At 38.4% G+C, this 22,890-nt stretch overlaps 1 protein-coding gene across 4 annotated transcripts in view; it reads right to left on the minus strand.

Moving 5' to 3' along the window:
• The window catches only part of SLK (STE20 like kinase), a 62,083-nt gene extending 39,600 nt beyond the window's left edge, over positions 1-22,483 (minus strand). For 2 of the 4 annotated variants that reach the window (XM_003904220.4, XM_003904221.4), the window contains exon 1: positions 21,724-22,483. In XM_003904220.4, coding sequence (XP_003904269.2) covers positions 21,724-21,873 — 150 coding nt within the window. In that variant the 5' untranslated portion in view covers positions 21,874-22,483. The other 2 variants (XM_021943650.2, XM_017944305.3) reach the window with 2 other exon arrangements.
• Between the last annotated feature and the right edge of the window lie 407 nt (positions 22,484-22,890).

Below are 22,890 nucleotides of genomic sequence, written 5' to 3' on the forward strand. Positions count from 1 at the left end.
GCTTCTTTCACTTAGTAATATGTATTTACAGTTCCTTAATGTCTTCATGGCTTAATAACTCATTTCTTTTCAGCACTGAATAATATTCTATTGTCTGGATATACCACAGTTTATCCATTCACTTACTTAAGGATATGTTGATTGTTTCCCAGTTTTGGCAATTATGAATAAAGCTTCTATAAACATGTATGTGCAGGTTTCTGTGTAGACATGTTTTTCAACTCATCTGGGTAATAACCAAGGAATACAACTGCTGGATCATATGGTAAGAGTATGTTTAGTTTTTTAAGAAACTGCCAAACTGTCTTCCAAAATGGCTGAAAGAGTCTGCATACACACCAGCAATGAATGAGTTCCTGTTGCTCCACATCCTCACCAGCATTTGGGGTTGCCAGCAAGCATGGCTTTCACCAGTCTAACAGCTATATAGTAGTACTTGTATCTTTTCAATTTACAATTCCCTAATGACATATGATGTTCAGCATCTTTTCATATACTTATTTGTCAAATCTTTGGCAAGGTGTCTGTTCAAATCTTTTGCCCATTTTTTAACTGGGCTGTTCATTTCCTAAGTGTTAGCTTTCAAGAGTTCTTTGCATATTCTGGATAACTTTCCTTTATCAAATATGTGTCTTGCAAGTATTTCCTCAGTCTGTGGCTTGTCTTCTCATTGTCTTGACACACTATTTTTAAAAGACAGCCTAAACACAAATATGAATGAGTGCATGCTACGGCTATGCGCTGCGCTAAGGGCTCACATGCACAGGGGACAGCATTTCGAATCACAGCCTCTGGGGGGTCAGACCACTAGGATTTAAATTCTGGTGGTTTTGCCATTTATTGGCTGTGTTGCTTGGGGCAATTTACAAAATCCCTCTTTTAGTTTCCTCATCAGTAAAAGTTACCCATACCTACACCTCACAAGTTCATGAGAATTAAGATAACATATATCTGCCAAGTGAAAAAAAAACACAAATAAACATTTAATATAGTAGCTGGCATATATAGGAGGATTCAAAAATCTTAGCTGTAATTTCTATTACTATTTAATCTTCACAACAACCCCATGATATATTATTATCTCTAAAGGAGGATATAAATGAGCTTTGAGGGGTTAAAAGGCTTCCCCAGGTCATGTAGCTAGTAAGAGGCCAAAACAGAATTTAAATCCAGGTTTGTTTCCAAAGGCCTTTTTGCTGGAGGATGAAACCCATTTATGCCAGAGGTTGCAAAAACCTTTTTTGTGAAATTAACCCATTTATGCTGGAGGTTGCAAATTTTTTGTGTGTGAAAAATCAGACCTTGGCAATTACCTTGGGCAGTAGGATATAAAAAACTCCCACAAGCTTAGCACTCCAATAATGGAACACTAGGCATAATCATTACCCATGAAGGGTGGCAGAATACACCACTTCCAACATGCCACTTTGACATAAGGATCACTTTGAGTGAAAGGCACTTGAAAAACAGCAGATGCAAGAAGGGCATCCTAATCTTCCACTTTTTCTTCCTGAAAATAGGAAATAAAATGTTCCTGTGAAAGATGTCTTCTCTATCCCAGGAAAAAAGAAACATTCTTTGATAGGGAGTCATAGTCAAGAGAATTGTGTACAAACAGACCTTATTAAATTAAATGTCTTCCTTTAGCCTCCCCATATAACATATCTACTTCTCCACAATTGCCTCTCTTCTTTCAACCTAACACAAAAGCATGTAGGTTTTGCCATTTCTCTATGACTTCATTTTCTTCTGAGGGCTCCCATGTCACATAAAACTTATATTAAATTTCCTTTTTTTTTTTTTTTTTTTTGAGACGGAGTCTTGCTCTGTCGCCCAAGCTGGAGTGCAGTGGCCAGATCTCAGCTCACTGCAAGCTCCGCCTCCCGGGTTCACGCCATTCTCCTGCCTCAGCCTCCCAAGTAGCTGGGACTACAGACGCCCACCACCTCGCCCGGCTAGTTTTTTGTATTTTTTAGTAGAGACGGGGTTTCACCGTGTTAGCCAGGATGGTCTCGATCTCCTGACCTCGTGATCCGCCCGTCTCGGCCTCCCAAAGTGCTGGGATTACAGGCTTGAGCCACCGCGCCCGGCCATAAAACTTATATTAAATTTCTATGCTTTTCTCTTCTACTCTATCTGGTGTCAATTTAATTCTTGGGCCCAGCAGGGACCCTAAGAGGGTGGAGGCAAAGTTTTGTGTCCTCTTACCCTTTCCAGTCTCCCCATATTTCTATCATTTGGTCATTTTTCCTTGTTCTTAGTACTTTAACTTTCCCGTTTTCTTTCTTTGGTTAACTTCTCACCGCCATTTATTACAAATGAAAGGTTTCCAAATATGTAGTAGATACCAGGATCATTTTTTAACGTTAGGAATCATATCTTAAAATGCTAACTAGGTTGTTTTTATAAGACATTTCAATATGATATATGTTAACATCACTTCAGCAAAACTGTACTTATTACATTAAAAACAGATACTAAATTTTTTAAAGTTAATAAATGTTTCAATAAATAAATGTCTAAATCTCACTTCGGAGAATTTATCAGAAGGAGATAACTTCATAAAATAGAACTCACGCGGATACAAAAATACTCATCAAAGCACCATTTGCAATAGGGAAAAAGTGAATCAGCCTAAATGTCCATTAACAGGAACCTGCTTAAATCATGCAGTACAGTTCTACAATGGAAAATTATGCAGCCACTAAAATTAATTGACTGATGTCCTAGAGATTTTAAAGATGTGTCTTTTATACTTGTGAATGGGTTGGCATGAAGGAAGAAAAATAATTCACACTAGATAATCTCTAAAATTCCTCACAGTAACAAATTCTATCATATATTGATTATACCAACAATGATGTCATTTGGTTTAATATAAGTAATAAAAGTTACATTAGAAAGAATAGTCCCTCAAATTGTTGCTTGAAAATAATTACTCATCAGGATCTGGTTCTAAAAAACTCTAAAAAAACAAAACTGAAATAAGTATTTTTATAAGTGTGTGACACTATTCTCTACACTAATATAACTGGGACATAAAGTATTTAAAAAAAAAAAAAAGAGCTTATCTACCTAACATCTAAAGGCATAAAAATTCTTCACATAGGCCAGGCGCGGTGGATCACACCTGTAATCCTAGCACTTTGGGAGGTCAAGGCAGGTGGATCACAAGGGCAGGAGTTCAAGACCAGCTTGGCCAACATGGTGAAACCCCATTCCTACTAAAAATACAAAATTAGCCAGGCATGGTGGTGGATGCCTGTAAACCCAACTATTTGGGAGGCTGAGGCAGGAGAATCGCTTAAGCCCAGGAGGCGGATGTCACAGTGAGCCGAGATCATGCCATTGCACTCCAGCCTGGGCAACAGACCAAGACTGTCTCAGGGAAAAGAAAAAAAAAATCTTCACATAAAGGCTTAATGAAATAACTAAACCCAGGGTCCCCAACCACGGGGCCACAAACCAGCACCAGTCCATGGCCTGTTACAAACCAGGATGCATAGCAGGAAATGAGCAGCAGGTAAGTGAGCAAAGCTTCATCTGTATTTACAGTCACTCCCCATTGCTCACAATACCACCTGAGCTCTGTCTCCTGTCAGATCAGCAGCAGCATTAGCTTCTCAGAGGAGCATGAACTCTATTGTGAACTGTGAACTCTGTCATGAACTGCATATGCGAGGGATCTAGGTTATGCACTCCTTATGAGAATCTAACACCTGATGATCTGTCACTGTCTCCCATCACCCCAAGATGGGAACATCTAGTCGCAGGAAAACAAGCTCAGAGCTCCCACTGATTCTATACTATGGTGAGTTGTATAATTATTTCATTATATATTACAATGTAATAATAATAGAAATAAAGTGTACAATAAACGTAACACACTTGAATCATCCCCAAAACATCCCCGCATCCAGTCTGTGGAAAAGTTGTCTTCCACGAAACCAGTCCCTGGTGCCAAAGAGGATGGGGACCACTGAACTAAACAAATGTTAAAAACAAGAATGGAATAACAAATACCCAATCTTAATTTTAAAATATAACTTCTGTTGATAAAAAGATTTCAAATATCAGTCATGATCACCTAAAATCACTGTGTTTATTTTCATGAATCATCAATAGAGCTTGGCCACATTACATAAACAAATGAGGGATTCTGGGAAACATAAGTTGTCTCAATGTTCCATACTGGCTTCACATCCTAAAAAAATTACACCCTCATATTACTCTTGTTTGAACAGAAGGTATTCCCTGCGTGGTGAGTACAGGAATAATTTTTAAATCTTAATTTATTTTCTTTCTATATTTTTACATTTTCTAACATTATATAGTATTTCATAGTGAAGAATATATTTTAATAAAATTTTCAGCTGGAAACTGAAAGACCAGCACAGAAAACAGAGATGATTTCAGTCCCAAAGAGGTGTTAGTCAATCAAAGGCAAACAAACAAACCAACAAACAAAAAACACGTCAGATAAATATGAAAGGAATCTAAAAAAACAAGGAATAAAAAGAAAAAATAATCACTGGGACTGATTCTGTCAATCTGGATGATTTCATCTCAAGGCTGAGGTATTCTTCCCCTACCAAAAGAAGAAGAGCCTAATTGTCCAGTGTGTAAGAACATTTAACCATAAAATGTAAAAACTAAATAACTCAAATTGCTGTTCATGAACATCCACTACAAGGCACTGGTACAAGCTGTGGAAAACACAAAGACAAACAACACCCCAATGAAATGTGCTCTAGAAAAGAAACGCAATATAGCCGCCCCCTCTATCCCCAGGGAATACATCCCAAGACCCCCAGTGGATGCCAGAAACCTTGAATAGTACTAAACCCTATGTATACTATGTTTTTTCTTTGCATACATATCTATGATAAAGTTTAATTTATAAACTAGGCACAGTAAGAGATTAATAATAACTAATAATAAAATAGAACAATTGTAACAATATACTATCATAAAAATTATGTGAATGTGGTCTCTCAATACATCTTACTGTACTGTACTCACCTATTTTCAGACTGCAGGTAGAAAAAACCATGGAAAGTGAAACCTCAGATAAGGGGCAACTACTGCATAAAAATCTATTAAAAATCTCGGTCAAATCTTGACCAAAAGAGTTGATCTGCTGAAACCCATTCATTCTTCCAACAAATACTTACTGAGTGCCTTCTGTATGTTAGGTCACTGTTCTAGATGCTGACAATGTACAAACAAAAATCTCTGTGCTGGGGTACTTACAATTTTGGGGAGTGGACACTCAACAAATAAATTAGTAATTAGCAATTAGTACTGTGGGAAAAAAGTAAACTAATAAGAAAGATGAGGAGGCTGGGAGTGGTGGCTCATGCCTGGAATCCCAGCACTTTGGAAGGTCAACATGGGCAGATCACTTGGGCCCAAGAGTTTGAGACCAGCATGGACAAATGCCGAAACACCATCTCTACCAAAAAATACAAAAATTAGCAGGGTGTGGTGGTGCATGCCTGTAATTCCAGCTACTCAGGAGACTCAGGCACACGAATCACTTGAACCTGGGAGGGAGGTGTTGCAGTGAGCCAAGATTGCACCATTGCGCTCCAGTATGGTTGACAGTGAGACTCCGTCTCAAAAAAAATAAAATAAAATAAGATGAGGAAATGGGGTATGGGAGTACACAGCCAAGAGTTTACAACTTAAATAGGGTAGTCAAGTTAGGTCTAACTGAGGTGATATTTGAGCATATTAACATCAATAAAATTCAATGATTATTTTAATGTTTTTAGCTATATAAATTGGAACTTTTAGTATTTTACAAAGAAATCAGTAAGAAAAATCTCAAATTATTTCAAGTATGTTATCCTACATAGTAATATCCATCATGCTATTAGAAGAGGTATGGATCTCTGCACTTTCCATTTTGTAACTTATTTAATCCTTATCTCAGTTAAGGAAAATCACATTGATTATTTTAATAGAGAAAATTGAATAAAAACAATTACTAACTCTGTTGCTAACTGAAAAAATAATACAAAGGATCAGGGAGGTAACAACTACAGGCAAAAGCTACCACCCCTAGGACTATGGGAACAAAGGGAAAAGACTGGAATTATTAAAACTCAGAAGCTCAGAGGAAGGGTTCCACAGAGCTGAAACTCAGATGGACCTCTGAGGAGACAGTGCTGCTCAGCTGGTGCTGTTGTCTCTGAAGAGGGGTCCTGTGAGACTGGAACCCAAACTTTTGAGGAACAGGGTACCAACCAACTGGTGCTGGTGTTATGAAGGGTTATGATGAGGTTAGTTCTGTGAGTGTTGGAAAACCTACAAACTGTATTCAACAGCTGCTACAGAAAGAAACTGCTGATGCTGGAGCAAAAAATAAACTTCTATAAGGGTGATGGTCAAAGTAACAAGAAAGCAGACAGGAAGTTCACAGGAAACAAGACAAAGGTATAAGTCATTTCTTCCTCCTTCTCCTTGCAGCCTCCCTCTAGTGCTCTATACTTTTGAAACAGAAATGAGCTGCTAGCAAGGCAGAAATGTGATCTGCAGTCTTTGAACCAGCATCACAAAGTATAGAAGGCAGTACTTGGAACTGAGATTAAGAACTGGCATAATCCTTCTAAAACCTACGAGCAACATAGATGGGAGAGCTAAGGTACAGAGTAGAGTAAACGTTTGGGTAATAAATATCCAAAGTTACAAAAAGCTATTAAATGAAGAGAGGGGAAACTGCACTGAAAGAAGCATATACTTTTAGGCTGTTGATACTGTTACCTGTTTTAAATTACATGCAAATTATGATCTCTTCAGTTCTGCTAGGATTTTGGTAGGAACAAGTATCAATATTAAAAAAGAATAAAATTACTCAACATCATTTAGCAAAGATACAGAGTTAACTCTCATTATTTGTGGTAGTTATGCTCTATAAAGTCGCTGCAAGCACTGAATTAGCGACTACTAAAACATTGTTCATAGGGAAATCCATGCACATACACACACCCCTCACATAGATTATCATATTCTTAAATCCTGAAAACAATTCATCCTGGGAGATTCTCCTTTCTTTATTTTACAAAAGAGAAATGAGGTATTTAAGTGTTAACTGACTTGTGGAAGGTCATCCCAAAAACAGATGTCAGACTTGGGATTCAAATCCTGTCCAACTGGCCCCACAGCCAGACCTTCTCGCACTTCACTACACTGCCCTCTGCTGTCTCCATCCTCTGGTCATCTCTCCTTGAGAGGTGAAATCAAGGCAGTGTCACCTTGTTCAAGTTCGGCTGGGAACGTGCTTGTCAGAGGATTCAATTTTTTTTGCAGCTTTGCGCATACACACAAATAACCAAATAAGTGCCGCAAGCATAGATTTTAGGACTACAAGTAAACTTTAACAGGTAGGCAAATTCACAAATACAAAATCTGCAAATAATGAGGATCAACTGTACATATTCTTTCCATAATTTCTGTAAAATATTACAGAAATCCAAAGATTATGTCATTTCCTGAATTCTGCAAAAGACAAAGAAATACACTTTATATTATCCTTATATTTTCTCCATATTCCCAAACTCTGTTTTATTTATATTGTTCTGGTTATGTATTCAAAATTTAGTCATTGGTCAAAATACATCAACAATGGTGTCAATAATAAGTTAAACTTGGCTAAGTCTGCAGTTTCCAAAATGTTTTACCAATTCTCAGATCACACAGTTTTCCTGCTTATTTCAAGGACTTATTGACTCTGAGCAGCATGAATATGCAGAAACAAACACAACTGTGTAATAAAGAAGCCGAGGAAATGTGCATAGATTACATAGTTGGAAAAGATGAAAAACAGAACACAAAAAGACAATTTCAAAAACATTTTAAAATAAGACAAAAAAAGTACCACGTCTGGAAATTAATTCAAGAAAAATAAAGACTTTTAAATAGTAAGGAAAACAATCCCATTTACAATAGCATCAAAAAGAATAAAACACTTGGGAATTAACTTAAGTAAGGAGGTGAAAGACTTGTACAATGAAAACTAAAAAATCAATGCTGAAAGAAATTAAAGACATAAATGAAAACACATCCCATGCTCATATATTGGAGGCTTAATATTGTTAAAATGTCAATACTACCCAAAGCAATCTACAGATTCAATGCAATCCCTATCAAAACCTCAATGACATTTTTTGCAGTAATAGAAAACCCTATCCTAAAATTAACATGAAATCTCAATGGACCCTGAATAGCCAAAATAATCTTGAAAAAGAACAAAGCTTGAAGACTCACGCTTCCTGATTTCAAACTTACTACGAAGCTACAGTAATCAAAACAGTGCAGTCCTGAAACATAAACCAATGGAATAGAGACCAGAAAGAAAAACTGGCATATATATGGTCTAATGATTTTTGGCATGGGTTCCAAGACCAGTTAATGAGAAAAGGGCAGTGTTTTCAAAAAATGGTACTGGGAAATCTGAATATCCACATGTGAAACAGTGAAGTTGGACCCTTACCTAACACCATAAACAAAAATTAACTCAAAATGGACCAAAGAAAAACCTAAATGTAAGACCTAAAACTATAAAAAACTCTCAGAAGACAGCACGAGGCAAAAGCTTTATGATACTGAATTTGACAATGAATTCTGAGATATGACACCAAAGGACAGGCAACAAAAGAAAACACAGAACTGGACTTGATGAAATTGTAAAATGTTATACATTTTAAAAGACAATATTAGAGTAAAATGGCAACCTACAGTATGACAGAAAATCTTTATAAATCATATATCTGATGAGGATTAATATCTAGAATATACAGAGAACTCCTAAAACCCAACAACAACAACAGTAACAACAAAAACCACAACTAGCCCAATTCAAAAACGGGCAAAGGAGCTGAACAGGTATTTCTCCAAGGAAGATATACAAACGGCCAATAAGCACATGAAAAGATGCTCAACATCACTAATATTAGAGAAATATAAGTCAAAACTATAGTAAGTACCACCTTACACCCACTAGGATGACTATTTTAAAAAAGAATGAAAAGAACAAGTATAGGCAAAGACATGGAGAAATTAGAACTCTTGTTTTGTGCACAAATCAATGGAAATGTAAAATTGGTACAGCTACAGAAAACAGTATGGCAGATCCCCCTGAAAATTAAAAATAGATTCCTACAAGATCTAGGAATTCCACTCCTGGGTATATACCCTAAAAAACTGACAGCAGGGTCTCAAAGAGATACTTTTACACCCACGTTCATAGCTAAACACACAACAGCTAAAACATGGAAGCAATCCAAGTGACATCAATAGATGAGTGGATAAGCAAAATGTGTATATATATATCATAAATATTATTCAGCCTTAAAAAGGAAGGAAATTCTAACATATGCTATGACATGGATGAACCTTAAGGTTCATTACACTAAATGAACTAAGTTAGTCACAAAATGATAAATACTGTATGATTCCATTTAATGAGGTACTTAGAGGAATCAAAATCATAGTATCAAAAAGTAGAACAGTTGCCTAGGGCTGGAGGAAGGAAGAAATAGGAAGTTAGTGTTTAACAGGGTAGAGTTTCATTTTAAAACATAAGAGGCATGGGGATGGGCAGTGGTGACAGTTGCACATTATGAATGTATTTAATACCATTGAACTAGACATTTAAAAATCATGAAGATGGTGAATCTTCATAGGATATTAAAAAATAGTCAAGAGAGTAAATTTTATGTGTATTTTACTACAATTAAAAAATTGAAAAATAAATTTACACAAATTTTGTAGTTTCAAACTAAGCATTAATAATCGTTTGTTTTGCTCTAACAATTCTAAAAATTTAACCTAAAAGAATGTCATGGAAATATACTACGTGCATATGGACATCCATTATATGATGGAAGCATTGCAAAGCAGTAAGAAAAGGACAGTCTTTAAAGCACATGGTGTTGGGACAACTGGGTATCTACATAGAAAAAATAAAATTCGGCCCTTACCTCACTCTATAAGCAAAAATCAACACCCATTTAATTACAGACCTAATGTAGAAGGCAATACCATAAAACTTTACAAAGATAACACAACAGGATATCTTCACTATCTTGGGTAGGGAAGAATTTCTAAAGACAAAAACATTAGCCACGTAGGGAAAAGTTAATAAATTTCACTATATTAAAACTTAAAATGTCTACGCAAAAAAGAACATCCTAAAGACAAACCACAAAGCAAAAGAAAATATGTACATCATCTATAACTGACAAAGGATAAGAATCCAAAATATATAATGACCCCCATAAATCAATGAGAAAAAGAGAGAGCCCAAAAGACTTAATGGCCAATAAACATATGAAAAGGAGCTCAACCTCATTAGTAATCAGGGACAACACCACTTCACATCCATCAGGGCACAGACAAAAAAAAAAGGGGAGCCAGAAAAAAGATTCTATCATGGTTAATTTAAAGATCCAAAATCAGACATGGTATGTAGTTTCTCGGTCATTCTTTATAAAATTTTGACAGGATACTCTGAAATAAATTAAGTAATATTACTTTATATTTATTTATTTATTTTGAGACAGAGTCTCACTCTGTCGCCCAGGCTGGAGTGCAGTGGCGTGATCTCGGCTCACTGCAAGCTCTGCCTAATTTTTTGTATTTTTAGTAGAGACGGGGTTTCACCACGTTAGCCAGGATGGTCTGATCTCCTAACCTCGTGATCCGCCCGCTTCGGCCTCCCAAAGTGCTGGGATTACGGGCATGAGCCACCGCGCCTGGCTCTACTTTATCTTTAAATGTTAATAAGCCATAACACAGACCTTTAAAATTTTAAGAGACTTTATAAAGCTCATGCCATACAACATACCAACTGGAAATAAAACATGCTTTACAAGCAAAGATAAAATATCTTGGCTGGATACAGTGGTTCATGCCTATAATCCCAGCACTTTGGGAGGCCAAGGCCGGCAGATAGCATAAGTCCAGGAGTTGGGGACCAGCCTGGCCAACATGGCGAAACCCTATCTCTACTAAAAAATACAAAAATTAGCCGGGTGTGGTGGCACATGCCTGTAATCCCAGCTACTCCAGAGGCTGAGGCATAAGAATCACTTGAACCTGGGAAGCGGAGGTTGCAGTGAGCCAAGATCATGGCACAGCACTTCTGCCTGGGCAACAGAGCAAGATCCTGTCTCAAAAAAAAAAGTAAAATTAAAATTAAAAAATAAAATATCTTGATTTCCAGTACATTTCGTTAAAATTGAGATGCTAAAATGACAACATACAAAGATAAATGAAATTAACTTTGCTCACACTTTCCAAGAGAGGAGGAAGGGATGGAAGGAGGGATGATTCAAATACCTTCCCTTTCTAAAGAAAGCACTCAAATTAACTAATATTTCAGCATTAATTTATAGGAAGAAGTGTGGGCTGATAAGCTGGTAAACTGGAAAAGTTGATCATCTTATAAATTAAAAGAACAATAAAATATTGTTTTTATACTCCATACGTACATTCAGTAGTTACATCCTTACAGATAAAAAACAGAAGGTTAGTAAGAAACACAGGAATATAAAATAACTGCCCTGGTCTTGACATTTTTCTTCCCATTATCTTGAGATGAGATTATCACTTAAAAACTACTTCTGAAAATGATTCCTCTTTAAGAAAAAAAAAATTCACTGAATCGATTAGTTCCTTCTGTTAAAATTTTTTCTGAAATTTCAAAACCATCTCAGTTCTCATTTTGGTACATAAAAGTGACAGATTTTTATAATAAAAAGGCAACATTTCATACAGTGACAACAATAGCATCTTATATTCAAGCAGAAGTGTACCTTGGCATAGAGACACTACTGTGGCAAAATAAGAATTAACTGCTTCTGTTACAGAGTTGTGTTAAAGATCTGTGTGAATTTAAACACAGATTTACAAAGAAGAAACATGGGAATAAAGTAATATGTCACTTTATCTAGAAGTCTATGTCAGCACATAAACAATAACTTTCTGGTTGAAAACAGAAAACTAAGAAGGAAAGTTTAAAACCTTAAAATTGTGCCAGAAAATATAGTATAAAATAATTCACTAAATTACTAACATTTCCAACGTCAAGTTATTTAAAATTGTTCAGAAAGGATTAACATAATTAGACAAGTAAAAAAAAACAAGGGTACAAATAATTGAAAGGAGAAAATCCTTAAGAAAAGAAAATGAAAAAGAGAAACAGATAATGAATGGATAAATGGATGAATGGATGGATAGATGTGTGTAATAAAGTCAGTATGGCAAAATATGAACACCTGTAGAATCTAGGTAGTGGATACATGTATGTTCACCATACAACTTCTTTTACATGTCAACATTTTTATAGGATTGAAAAATTTCAATGTTGAGGGGAAAATAAACAATAAGAGCAATCAATAAGGTTAAGATATTATAGAATAGTAATTAATAGCTTTCTTATATCCAAACAATAATTGCAAAACATAATGGAAGAACTATCCCATTCAAAATAGTAGCTGAAAAGATAAAATATCAAGGCAAAAATTTAACAAGGAAATGCAGAACTCGTATGAAAAAATATTAAAAATTTAAGGGATAATAGCTGTTTGAGGTTGTTTGAGACGAGGTCTTGCTCTGTCACCAAGGCTGGAGTGCAGTGGCACAATCACAGCTCACTGCAGCCTCCACCAAGTTCTAGGGATCCTCCCACTTCAGCCTCCCCAGCAGCTGTGACCACAGGCGAGTGCCATCATGCCCAGCTAATTTTTTTACTACTTCCCGTAGACATGGGGTCTCGCTATATTGCCCAGGCTATTCTTGAACTCCTGGGCTCAAGCAATCCTCCTGCCTCAAATTTATAAAGTGCTGGGATTATAGGCATCAGTCACTGCACCTAGCCAGATAACAGTTTTTACTGAGGTTTTGGGGCAAGCAAAAGCAGTATTTGTTCACTCTGTTTATTTTCAACCTTTGTTTTCTAATAAATTTATTTTCTAATTTTAAAATACCTCTATGGATCAGGAAAAAGAATTAAATAAATGAAAAGCAATCTACATTGTAGAAAAAGGACCTCATATCCTACAAATCATTAAGGAAAAAATAAATAACCAAAAATGTTAATAGACAAATGAATAACACAGATGAATCCTGAAAAATTACACTCAAACAGTGGTACTGATTCTGCCATCCAGGAGACATTTGGCAACGTCTGGAGGTATTTTAGGTTGTCACAAAGAGGTAGGGTCAGGAAAGCATCCTACAGTGCATAGTACAGCCCTCCATAAAAAAAGAATTATCCTGTCCAAAACGGCTGTAGTGCCAACACTGAGAAACCCTATGCTAAGTGCAAAAAGTCACACATGTTAAGAACACATATTGTATGTCTCCCTTTATTAAAAAATTCTAGAAAAGGCAAAATTACAGAGTCATTTCGAAAGCAAGTAAGGACTATCTCGAGCTTGGTGTGGGAATAGAAACTAACTGCAAAATAGGCACATGGGAACTTTCTATGGGTGACAGAAAGGTTCCAAAGCTGGATTGTAGTAATGGTTGCAAAACTATACAGATTTACTAAAACTCACAAAATTATATACTTAAAATGGGTGAATTTTGTGGTATATAAATTATACCTCAAAATAGTTTTTTTTTTTTAATTGGGCAAATAACCAGGAATTCCACAAAAAAAGATACCCAAATATTGAATAAGCACATAAAAAGGCACTCAACTTCATTAGTCATCAGGAAAATGTAAATAAAACCACCACGCTCAACAGAATGGCTAACAAAAAACATTAAAGATAATATTAGTAACAATACCAAGTGTAAGTGAAGACAGAGAGCAACTGGGAAAACTCCCATACCCTACTGACGCGAGTGTAAATTGGTACAACCACCTTGGAAGACTGGTAGTATCTTCTAAAGCTGAAAATACATATAACCTATGACCTAGAAAATTCCTTCCCAGTATATAACCAACAGAAAAAATGGCATATGTGCACCAAAATGCACAAGAATATTCATGAATCGTATTTTTTTTTAATTAAAAAAATTTAAGGCCGGACACGGTGACTCACACCTGTAATCTTAGCAATCTGGGAGGCCAAGGTGGGCAGATCTCTTGAGCCTAAGAATTTGAGACCAGCCTGGGCAACATGGCAAAATCCCATCTCTACAAAAAATACAAAAATTAGCTGGGCATGGTGGCAAGTGCCTACAGTCCCAGCTACTTGGGAGGCTGGGGTGGGAGGATCACCTGAGCCCGGGGAGTTGACCACGCCACTGCACTCCAGCCTGGATGACAGAGGTGAGACTCTGTCTCAAGAAAAAAAATATTAATAAAACAAATAAAGATGGGATCTCCCTATGTTGTCCAGGCTGTACTTGAACTCCTGGGCTCAAGCGACCCTCCCACCTTGGCATCCCAAAGTGCTGGGATTACAGGCATGAGCCCCTGCACCGCGCCATGAATCATATTCTTAATATACAAAAAGTGTAAACAATCCAAATACTACAGAATGGATAAATTATAATATTTCATAAAATACCATAAAGCAAAGAAAAAGATCAAATGATTACTACATGCAACGACACGGATGAAACTCACTCATATAATGTTTATCAAAAGAAGCCCAATACAAAGGAATATATTTTTTTTTTTTTTTTTTTTTTTTTTTTTTTTTTTTTGAGACGGAGTCTCGCGCTGTGTCACCCAGGCTGGAGTGCAGTGGCGATCTCGGCTCACTGCAAGCTCCGCCTCCCAGGTTCACGCCATTCTCCTGCCTCAGCCTCCGAGTAGCTGGGACTACAGGCGCCCGCCACCACGCCCGGCTAGTTTTTTGTATTTTTAGTAGAGACGGGGTTTCACCATGTTAGCCAGGATGGTCTCGATCTCCTGACCTCGTGATCCGCCCGTCTCGGCCTCCCAAAGTGCTGGGATTACAGGCTTGAGCCACCGCGCCCGGCACAAAGGAATATATTAAATGATTACAGGATTAAAAGAATCATGTAAATGATTATATGAAGCCCAAAAACACACCAATAAGATTGCAGTGGTCTGAGTAAGAGACTGCAGCAGTTTTGACTAGTGAAATGACAGTGAAGAAAGAAACAAGTAGATCTGAGAAATATTTAGTAGGTAGAATTAACAGGCCTTGGTGCTTAATTAGGTTTGGAGGGGAAGGCAGCAACAGGTGTTAAAAATGACCTCTAGGTCTCTGGCCTATGCAACTGGTAGATGGAAGTGGTAATTACTGAATGGGAACACAGAAGGAGCAAATTTGTGGCTGACATCATGAGCTGAATTAGTTCATCTTTTGGACTTGCAGTTTAAGGTATCTGTGAGACATCTAAGCAGAAATCTCTAACAGACGGTTGGATGTGTAGATCTAGAGTTCAAAAGGGAAGTATTAGGGTAGAGACAGAAATTGCATTTAGATGGTAACTGAAGCCATGGGAGAAGGCGGGTTCTCTTAAGAAAAGGAGAAGGCGGCCTATACCCAAGCCCTGTGGAATTCCCACACCTTAAAGACAGAAAGAGGAAAAGTCAGCAAAGGAATGTGAGGAACAGACACAGAGGTGGAAGGAAAATCAAGAGTATGGTGACTTAAAAGCCAAAAGATGAACTTTTTAAAGGAAAGAATGGTCAAGTATCTCAAATGGTCCTGATAGGTCAAGTAAGAATGGTAAGTGTACCCTGAATTTAGGGACGTGAAGAATCTTAAGACCATGGCAAGAGTCATTATTGGGGGAAGTGGTGGGTGGAGGTTGTCAAATAAATAATACAAGAAAATGTCACAGAACTGAAGGACGTAAGTCTTTGGATTGAAAGGACTAACCAAGAGCCCAGCAAAGCGAAAGACGACGACGAGACCTACATCAAAGTACATCACCATGAACAGAGGATAAAAGAAAATCCTAAAGGCTATTAAGAGAAAAAGATGGCAAAGGATCCAGGAAGCAAAATGGTATCAGACATTCAACAGCAACTCTTGAAGCCAGAAGATAATGAATGGAAGAAAGTCTTCAAAACTAACAGACTCTAAATCTTAAAAATTCTTTAAAAACTTACTTTTAAACTAGAATTATATATATTAAGTTGTGACCTTATAATAAAGACATATTTAGACAGGCAAGTTCTTAAAAAATATGTTTTCCATGGATCCTTTCTCAAAAGGCTACTAAAGGCTGTACACAACAAAAACAAGGAGGAAATACGAACAGGAAAAACAAAGTGTTTAAAACATCCTTGAAGTAGTTTGTGTTCCCAAAACTTCTAGGGAAAAAACTGTAAGTCATTATTAAGATACTAAAAAAGACCTAAACAGAGATAAAACATGCACAGGTGGGAAGACTCAATATCAAAAAGAGGTTAATTTTTCCAAAACTAATTTAAAAATTCAATGAGATCTCTCCCAAAAAACAGGGTTTTTTTTGTTTTTTTGTTTTTTTGTTTTTTTGTTTTTTTGTTTTTTTTTTTGTGGCACTCAACCAGGCTAACTCGAAAATGTACACAGAAGCCCTGAGGGCCAAGAATAATACTAAACTATGTTGAAGAAACAGCAGACATTTATTTTAATGCTTTCCTAATTAAGACAGTGGGATACTGGTACAGGAATAGACAAATAGATCAATGAAGAGAACAGAGAATGCAGAAACAGACACATGCTACACAACAGAGCACTGCAGAGCAGTGGGGAAATATTTTTCTTTCCAGTGAATAGTTCTGGGACAATCGTGTATCCATATGGGGAAAAAAATGAAACTGGACCCCTACCTCACACCATTTACAAAAATCTATTCTAGGTAGACTGTAGATCTAATTGTCAAAGAAAAGCAAAACCATAAAGCTTTTAGAAGATAATATAGAAAATTATCTTCATGATCACAGGCTAGGAAAAAATGTCTTACATAACACAAAAAGCATCAACTATAAAGGAAAAAACTGACAAATTGGACCATGTTAAAGAATTCATAAAAAGACACTACAATGAGAATGAAAAGACAGGTCTCAGAATGAGAATATACTTGCAATAACTATCACCAGCAAATAGTTAAAATTCAAAACACATATATTGTACACACACACACACACACACTCAACATATAAACAAAAAGACATCAATAGAAAAATGAGTAAGAGACCCGAACACAAAAGAAGAAATTCAGATTACCAAAAATATATTAAAAGAATTATTTTTAGTAATCTGTGAAAGGTGAATTAAACACAATAAGAAATGTAACACATTATCAGGCTGTCAAAAGTTTAAAATTCTGACAACACTAAATGTTAGCAAAGATGCAGGGCAAGGAAATTCTTAAACTGCTGGTGGGAATGTAAACTTGTGTAATTAGTTTGGCATCATCTGGTAAAATTAAAGATACACTACCCTATAACCTAGCAATTCCATTCCTGGATTAACGCTTAGTGAAACTCATGCATATGTGCAACTACTATTTTGTGTAAGAGCCAAAAACTGAAAGCAACCAATATATCCACTAATAGTACAATAGTAAATAATTGGTGATATCATCATATAACACAATACAATGCTACAATAAAAAAGAACTACAGCTCTATGTGATAAAGATGAACCTCACAAACATGAAAGAAGCAAGACACAAAAGAATATGCTCAATATGATTCCATTCATATAAAGCTCAAGTGCATACAAAACTAAATTTATAACATTTAGGGATATAAACCTAGACAGTAAATGATAAAGAGAAACAAAAAAACGAATAATTTAAAGATATGATAGTGGTTTCCTTTAGGGAGAGAGAAGGTATTAGACACAGAAAGGAGGCAACAGGGATTCTCGGATGTTGGCAGAATTCCTTGACACTGATGGTTGTTAATAATTAATTCACTTCATTATCTGCTAAATGTATATGTTTCCATACTTTTTAATACAAAGATTATATATTTTACTATTTTTTAAAAGACACAAAGCCATCAGTTGTCACACAGAAATCACTTTCATCCAGCACACAGCCAAGAGTTTAGTTTCAACTGGTTTAATAGATAATATAGCTTTCCAGAAATGCAATTCAATTAATATCTTATGTCATTCTTTTTTTCTGTTAAAAACAAAAGAAATCCAGTGGGGGGAGCAGGGGGCAGTGGCTCACGCCTGTAATCTCAGCACTTTGGGAGGCCAAGGCAGGCAGATCACCTGAGGTCAGGAGTTCAAGACCACCCTGGCTAACATGGTGAAACCCTGTCTCTACTAAAAATACAAAAAATTAGCCAGGCACAGTGGCATGCACCTGTAGTCCCAACTACTCTAGAGGCTGAGGCAGGAGAATTGCTTGAACCTGGGAAGCGGAGATAGTAGTAAGCCAAGATTGCGCCACTGCACTGCAGCCTGGACGATAGAGAGGGACTCCATCTAAAAAAAAAAAAAAAAAAAAGAAATCCAAAGATTAAAAAATTGTGAAGGATATGACCTATCTTCATTTATATATCAAATAATACTATTTTTAAAAGAGAAAATAAATTTAAAGTAGTGAAGTTTTTTCAGGCAAGGAAGTAACTGCTAAATGTGTACAGTGCTGGACTGAGTGGAAGGAATACAACAAGTACACCATGGAATAATGACACAAACTAAATACACAACATGATTACCTATAGGTTACACACCCCAAATCTGAAAATCTACTCTGAAATGCTCCAAAATCTGAAACTTTCTGAGTGCTAACATGACATGATGTTCAAAGGAAATGCTCACTACAGCATTTTCAATTTCAGATGTTCAATAACTAAGTATAATGCAAATATTCCAAAATCCAAAAAATTCCAAAATCCGAAACACTTCTGGTCCCAAGCATTTGGGAAATGGGATACTCAACCTCATCTCTATTTACAATATGATCTTTGTAAGTTACCAATTTCCATAAGCAAATGATAGAATCAAGTTTATAAACAGTTTTCTACTACATACTACTATGTACAATGTTAAGGTTCCACAGCTTTTTCCCCCAAATATAAGGAAGTTTATAAATCCTCAATTTCTACGGAATCTTGAAAAACAAAAACTTTTAGAAAAAAGAGGCCATAAGTCAGATAAGTTTTAATTTCAAATTTTATTTTTTAAAAAACTCACACCCTACTCCTTAGAAGCAGACAGCAGTGAAATGAAAAAAGAAAAAATAGTGCCAGCCCATGCTCTTCAAATATCATACTAAAATACAGTCATTAAGACCACAGAAATTCTTCTTGACACGATTTTATAGTGCTCAAATAACTACATGAAATAAGACTCTTGTTTTTCAGAAAATTTTCAATTAATGTCTCAGTATAGGAAGATAGATCACATTTTGCAGAAAGTGTCGTGAAAGAATAACACAGGGCTTTAGTATCTCCACACAATCTGCCCATGCCATTAGAAACCAACAAAATGGTTTATTATCTTCTTGGTTCCTTTTCCTATCTCACCCGATATTTTGCATCTATGAGCTCTAAATGTAATTTCTACCATTTACTGAGCCCTTTCAATGTGCCTTATATTTATTATCTTCTTTAATCCTCACACTGAGGATATCTTACGGATGAGCAAAGTTAGGTATAGGACAAATAAGAAACTTGTTCAAGGTCATATGCTGCTATTGAGTGAGAGAGCTGTTATATTCCAACTTCAGAGCCAGTGCTCTTACTACTAAACTGTTTATATTCGATAAAACATATTTACACCATGAAAACTGCCCATAATCACCTACCACCTTCTAACTACAAGATTCTAGGTGCCTTGAGGATTTATTTTTGCCTTTCCAGGCTAAGTACATACTCACAGAACTTTAATGGGTGAAAGAATCTCGACTCTTAAGAAAGTCAGTATTATGGCTAAGAAAACGGAGGCCCAGAGAAGTTATGTGTTTTGTCCAGGATTACAAAGCCGGTTTCTGACAGCCAGCACTAAAACACAACTCTAGATTCCTAGGAGTGATCTTCCCACTACACTGAAGCCTTGCATCTTATGTAGCTCTTGCTGAAACCCATACTCTACCCTCCACACAAATAACAAAGCTTATTTTGCCAACTTCCACAGCATATGATAGCTTCCACGATAGCATTCATATGTAGATAAAACACATTCTTTCATTTCAACAAGTAAACAGATACATCACTATATGCTAAGGCAGTGGATGAACCCAAATACATATCAAAATTTTGGCCCTTAATTTTATTATAGAAACATAAACATATTAACTGTAATAAGTGATGAGTGCTATAATAGCCATGTGAACAATGTGTTCTGAAAGCACACAGAGAGGAGTAGATACTTCAGCCTGGATAAAGAATGAGGACTGGGGTTTTGACATGATGCATTTGAGGCAGGGCAAAGGCAGAAGTATAATGGTGCTTAGAAAGTAGTAGGCAGCCGGGGATGGTGGCTTCCCGCCTGTAATCCTACCACTTTGGGAGGCCGAGGCGGGCAGATCACCTGAGGTCAGGAGTTCGAGACCAGCCTGACCAACATAGAGAAACTCTATTTGTACTAAAAATAAAAAATTAGCCGGGCGTGGTGGCACATGCCTGTAAACCCAGCTACTCCGGAGGCTGAGGCAGGAGAATCGCTTGAACCCGGGAAGGGGAGGTTGCAGTGAGCTGAGATCGCGCTATTGCACTCCAGCCTGGGCAAAGGGCGAAAAAAAAAAAAAAAAGGAGTGGGCAAAATGCTCTCATTTCTTCCAGTGACTGTTAAAATAAAAAACAATACTAAATATGGGCTCAGAAGACCTGAGTTCAAGTCTAGGCTGAGACTCATGTGGCTGTGAACAATTTCAATATCTTCATCTGTGAAATGTGGATACTAATACTGACCTGCCTACCTCACAAGATTTTTATGGGGGCCAAATTATTTGAAAGTACTTAACTTCAAAGCCCTGTATAAATGTAAGTTATTTTCTTACGTTTTCACTTCTAGGCAACCCTGTGGGTCCTTCCCCTAAACGCTGTCTCATAAAAAATTCGCCCTTCAGGATGAAAATACTCCAATGACATCATTCATATGTCTAGGAGATATATTATTACTAGGAGACCATATTACTAGGAGATAGTAAACAGTTAACATTAGTGCCTTCAGGTTGAAACGCCAAGCTTCTTCCTATTGAAATAAATATATGCGTGTGTGTTTTTAATTTCTTAAGCGCTGATACTTCTAGTCAATGCTTACTATAAATATATTTAAAACTAGTACCACATGAAGGTCTTCTTTTGGAAATTTTGTCAGAAATTCCAACTCAAGAAGAGACCGCAGGTAGCAATCACTTTGATCCCAACTAGTTCTGTATTAGCTCTAGATACAACCAGAAAAATACCCTGGACCCTAAAAAGGGAACTGTTACACTACAAGCATGCACGCGAAGGCAGGCAGTAGACAAATCCACTGCAAAGTGCAATGAGTTTCTCATTCTAAAATACCTGAAGGGCACAACCAGACCCCTCCTATAAATTAAGGAACACTCTCATTTCCTTTGAAGTTCGACAGAGTAGACTTTATAACCCTGTCTCCCTTTCCAATCGCTCTTTAAACTCCATCCAGGCCCCATTTTGTTCCGTAAACCCGACTTCTTACCTACTCCTTGGATGACCAGCCAAGTAAAGTTGCATCGAACCGTAACAGTCAAAAGAAGGAGCAAGAGACAGGAAAGGGACTAGGCGAGCAGAAGTCCTCCCGCCACTCCAGGCCAGTGGCTGTTTTATCTTCGCAGTACAACTTCCCGTTTTCTCCTTCTTACCTTGTACACCTTCCCAAAGGCTCCGTCGCCCAATTCTCCTATAATCTCCCAAAAGTCTTCGGGGTTCAGGTCCCTCTTCACGTGTTCGTACTGCTTCTTCTTCTTCTCGCTCCCCAACTTGAAGATCTTACGGAAATTGAAGAAGGACATTTTTCCTCCCAACACAGAGTTCCTTGCACTTAAGGACTAAAAACAATAAAAGGCAAAGTTTCTCCTCCCTGCTCTCCCGCGCGAGCCCGGCTGGCGGCGGCGGGCGCGGCGTCCCTCGGCCCCCGCAGCTCCGGCCGGGCGGTCCCGGGAGAAGGCGGGGCGGCGACCCGGGCTCCGGCCCGCGGTGGGGGTGCTGCGCGAGCGGCCCCTCCGCCAAGCCCGGCCCGCGAGCGGGGCGGTGGGCACCTCGCCTCCGGCCCACCCTCCGGGAGCGGCACCTGCCCGCAAGCTCGCTCCCACTCGGCCTGGTCCGACGGGTCCGAGCGGTCAGGACGCCCGTGGCGGCGGCGGCTTAGGCCCGTGTCACGGCGAGTCTCCAGGGGCGGCGGCTACTCCGGGAAAGAGAAGCGGCCGGCGGCCTCGGAGGCGGGCAGTCGAGGAGCCGAGCCCTCCCGCCTCGGGCTGCGAGCCTAGGGTCTCCTCCGCCGCCGTCCGCTCCCGCGGCGCAAGGCCCGCGCGTCCCCTCGGGTCTAGGGCGCCGCCGCCGCCTCCGCCGCCTGGCTCCCTCCCTAGCCCACACAGCCTGGGCCTGGAGCGCGCGCCGACGCCGACCCCGTAGCGCGCCCGCGCGCTTTCCCGGCTGCGCGCCCGCCCGGTCACGCGCCCTGCTCACCGCGCGCTCGCGTTGGGGCGTCCCCTCTGGCCCCGCGCACGCGCGCTGGGTCCCGCAGACTGGCTGTCCCCGAGGGTTCGCGTGAGCGGAGCACCGGGCTTGGGGTGCGGGGGCCTGGTGTGATGGACGCATTTGCTCTTTGGTCCCTGACGATTGTTTCTCATTTGCCCTCCAAGGCCCAAATCCTGTCAGTCCACGACCTTGGTGGAGCGGCCCCCGTGGGCAGGACCCTGTTGATTGTGCTAGCGGATGTTGCCTCCATTCTGGATCTGGGAAAAACTGTGGAGTGAAAGGCCGACCTATTAGGGTTGGGACCCGAAAGCGGACTTTTTCGCTCTCAGATG

Source organism: Papio anubis, chromosome 11 (assembly GCF_008728515.1).
Source record: "Papio anubis isolate 15944 chromosome 11, Panubis1.0, whole genome shotgun sequence".
NCBI classification, from domain to species: Eukaryota; Metazoa; Chordata; class Mammalia; order Primates; family Cercopithecidae; genus Papio; species Papio anubis.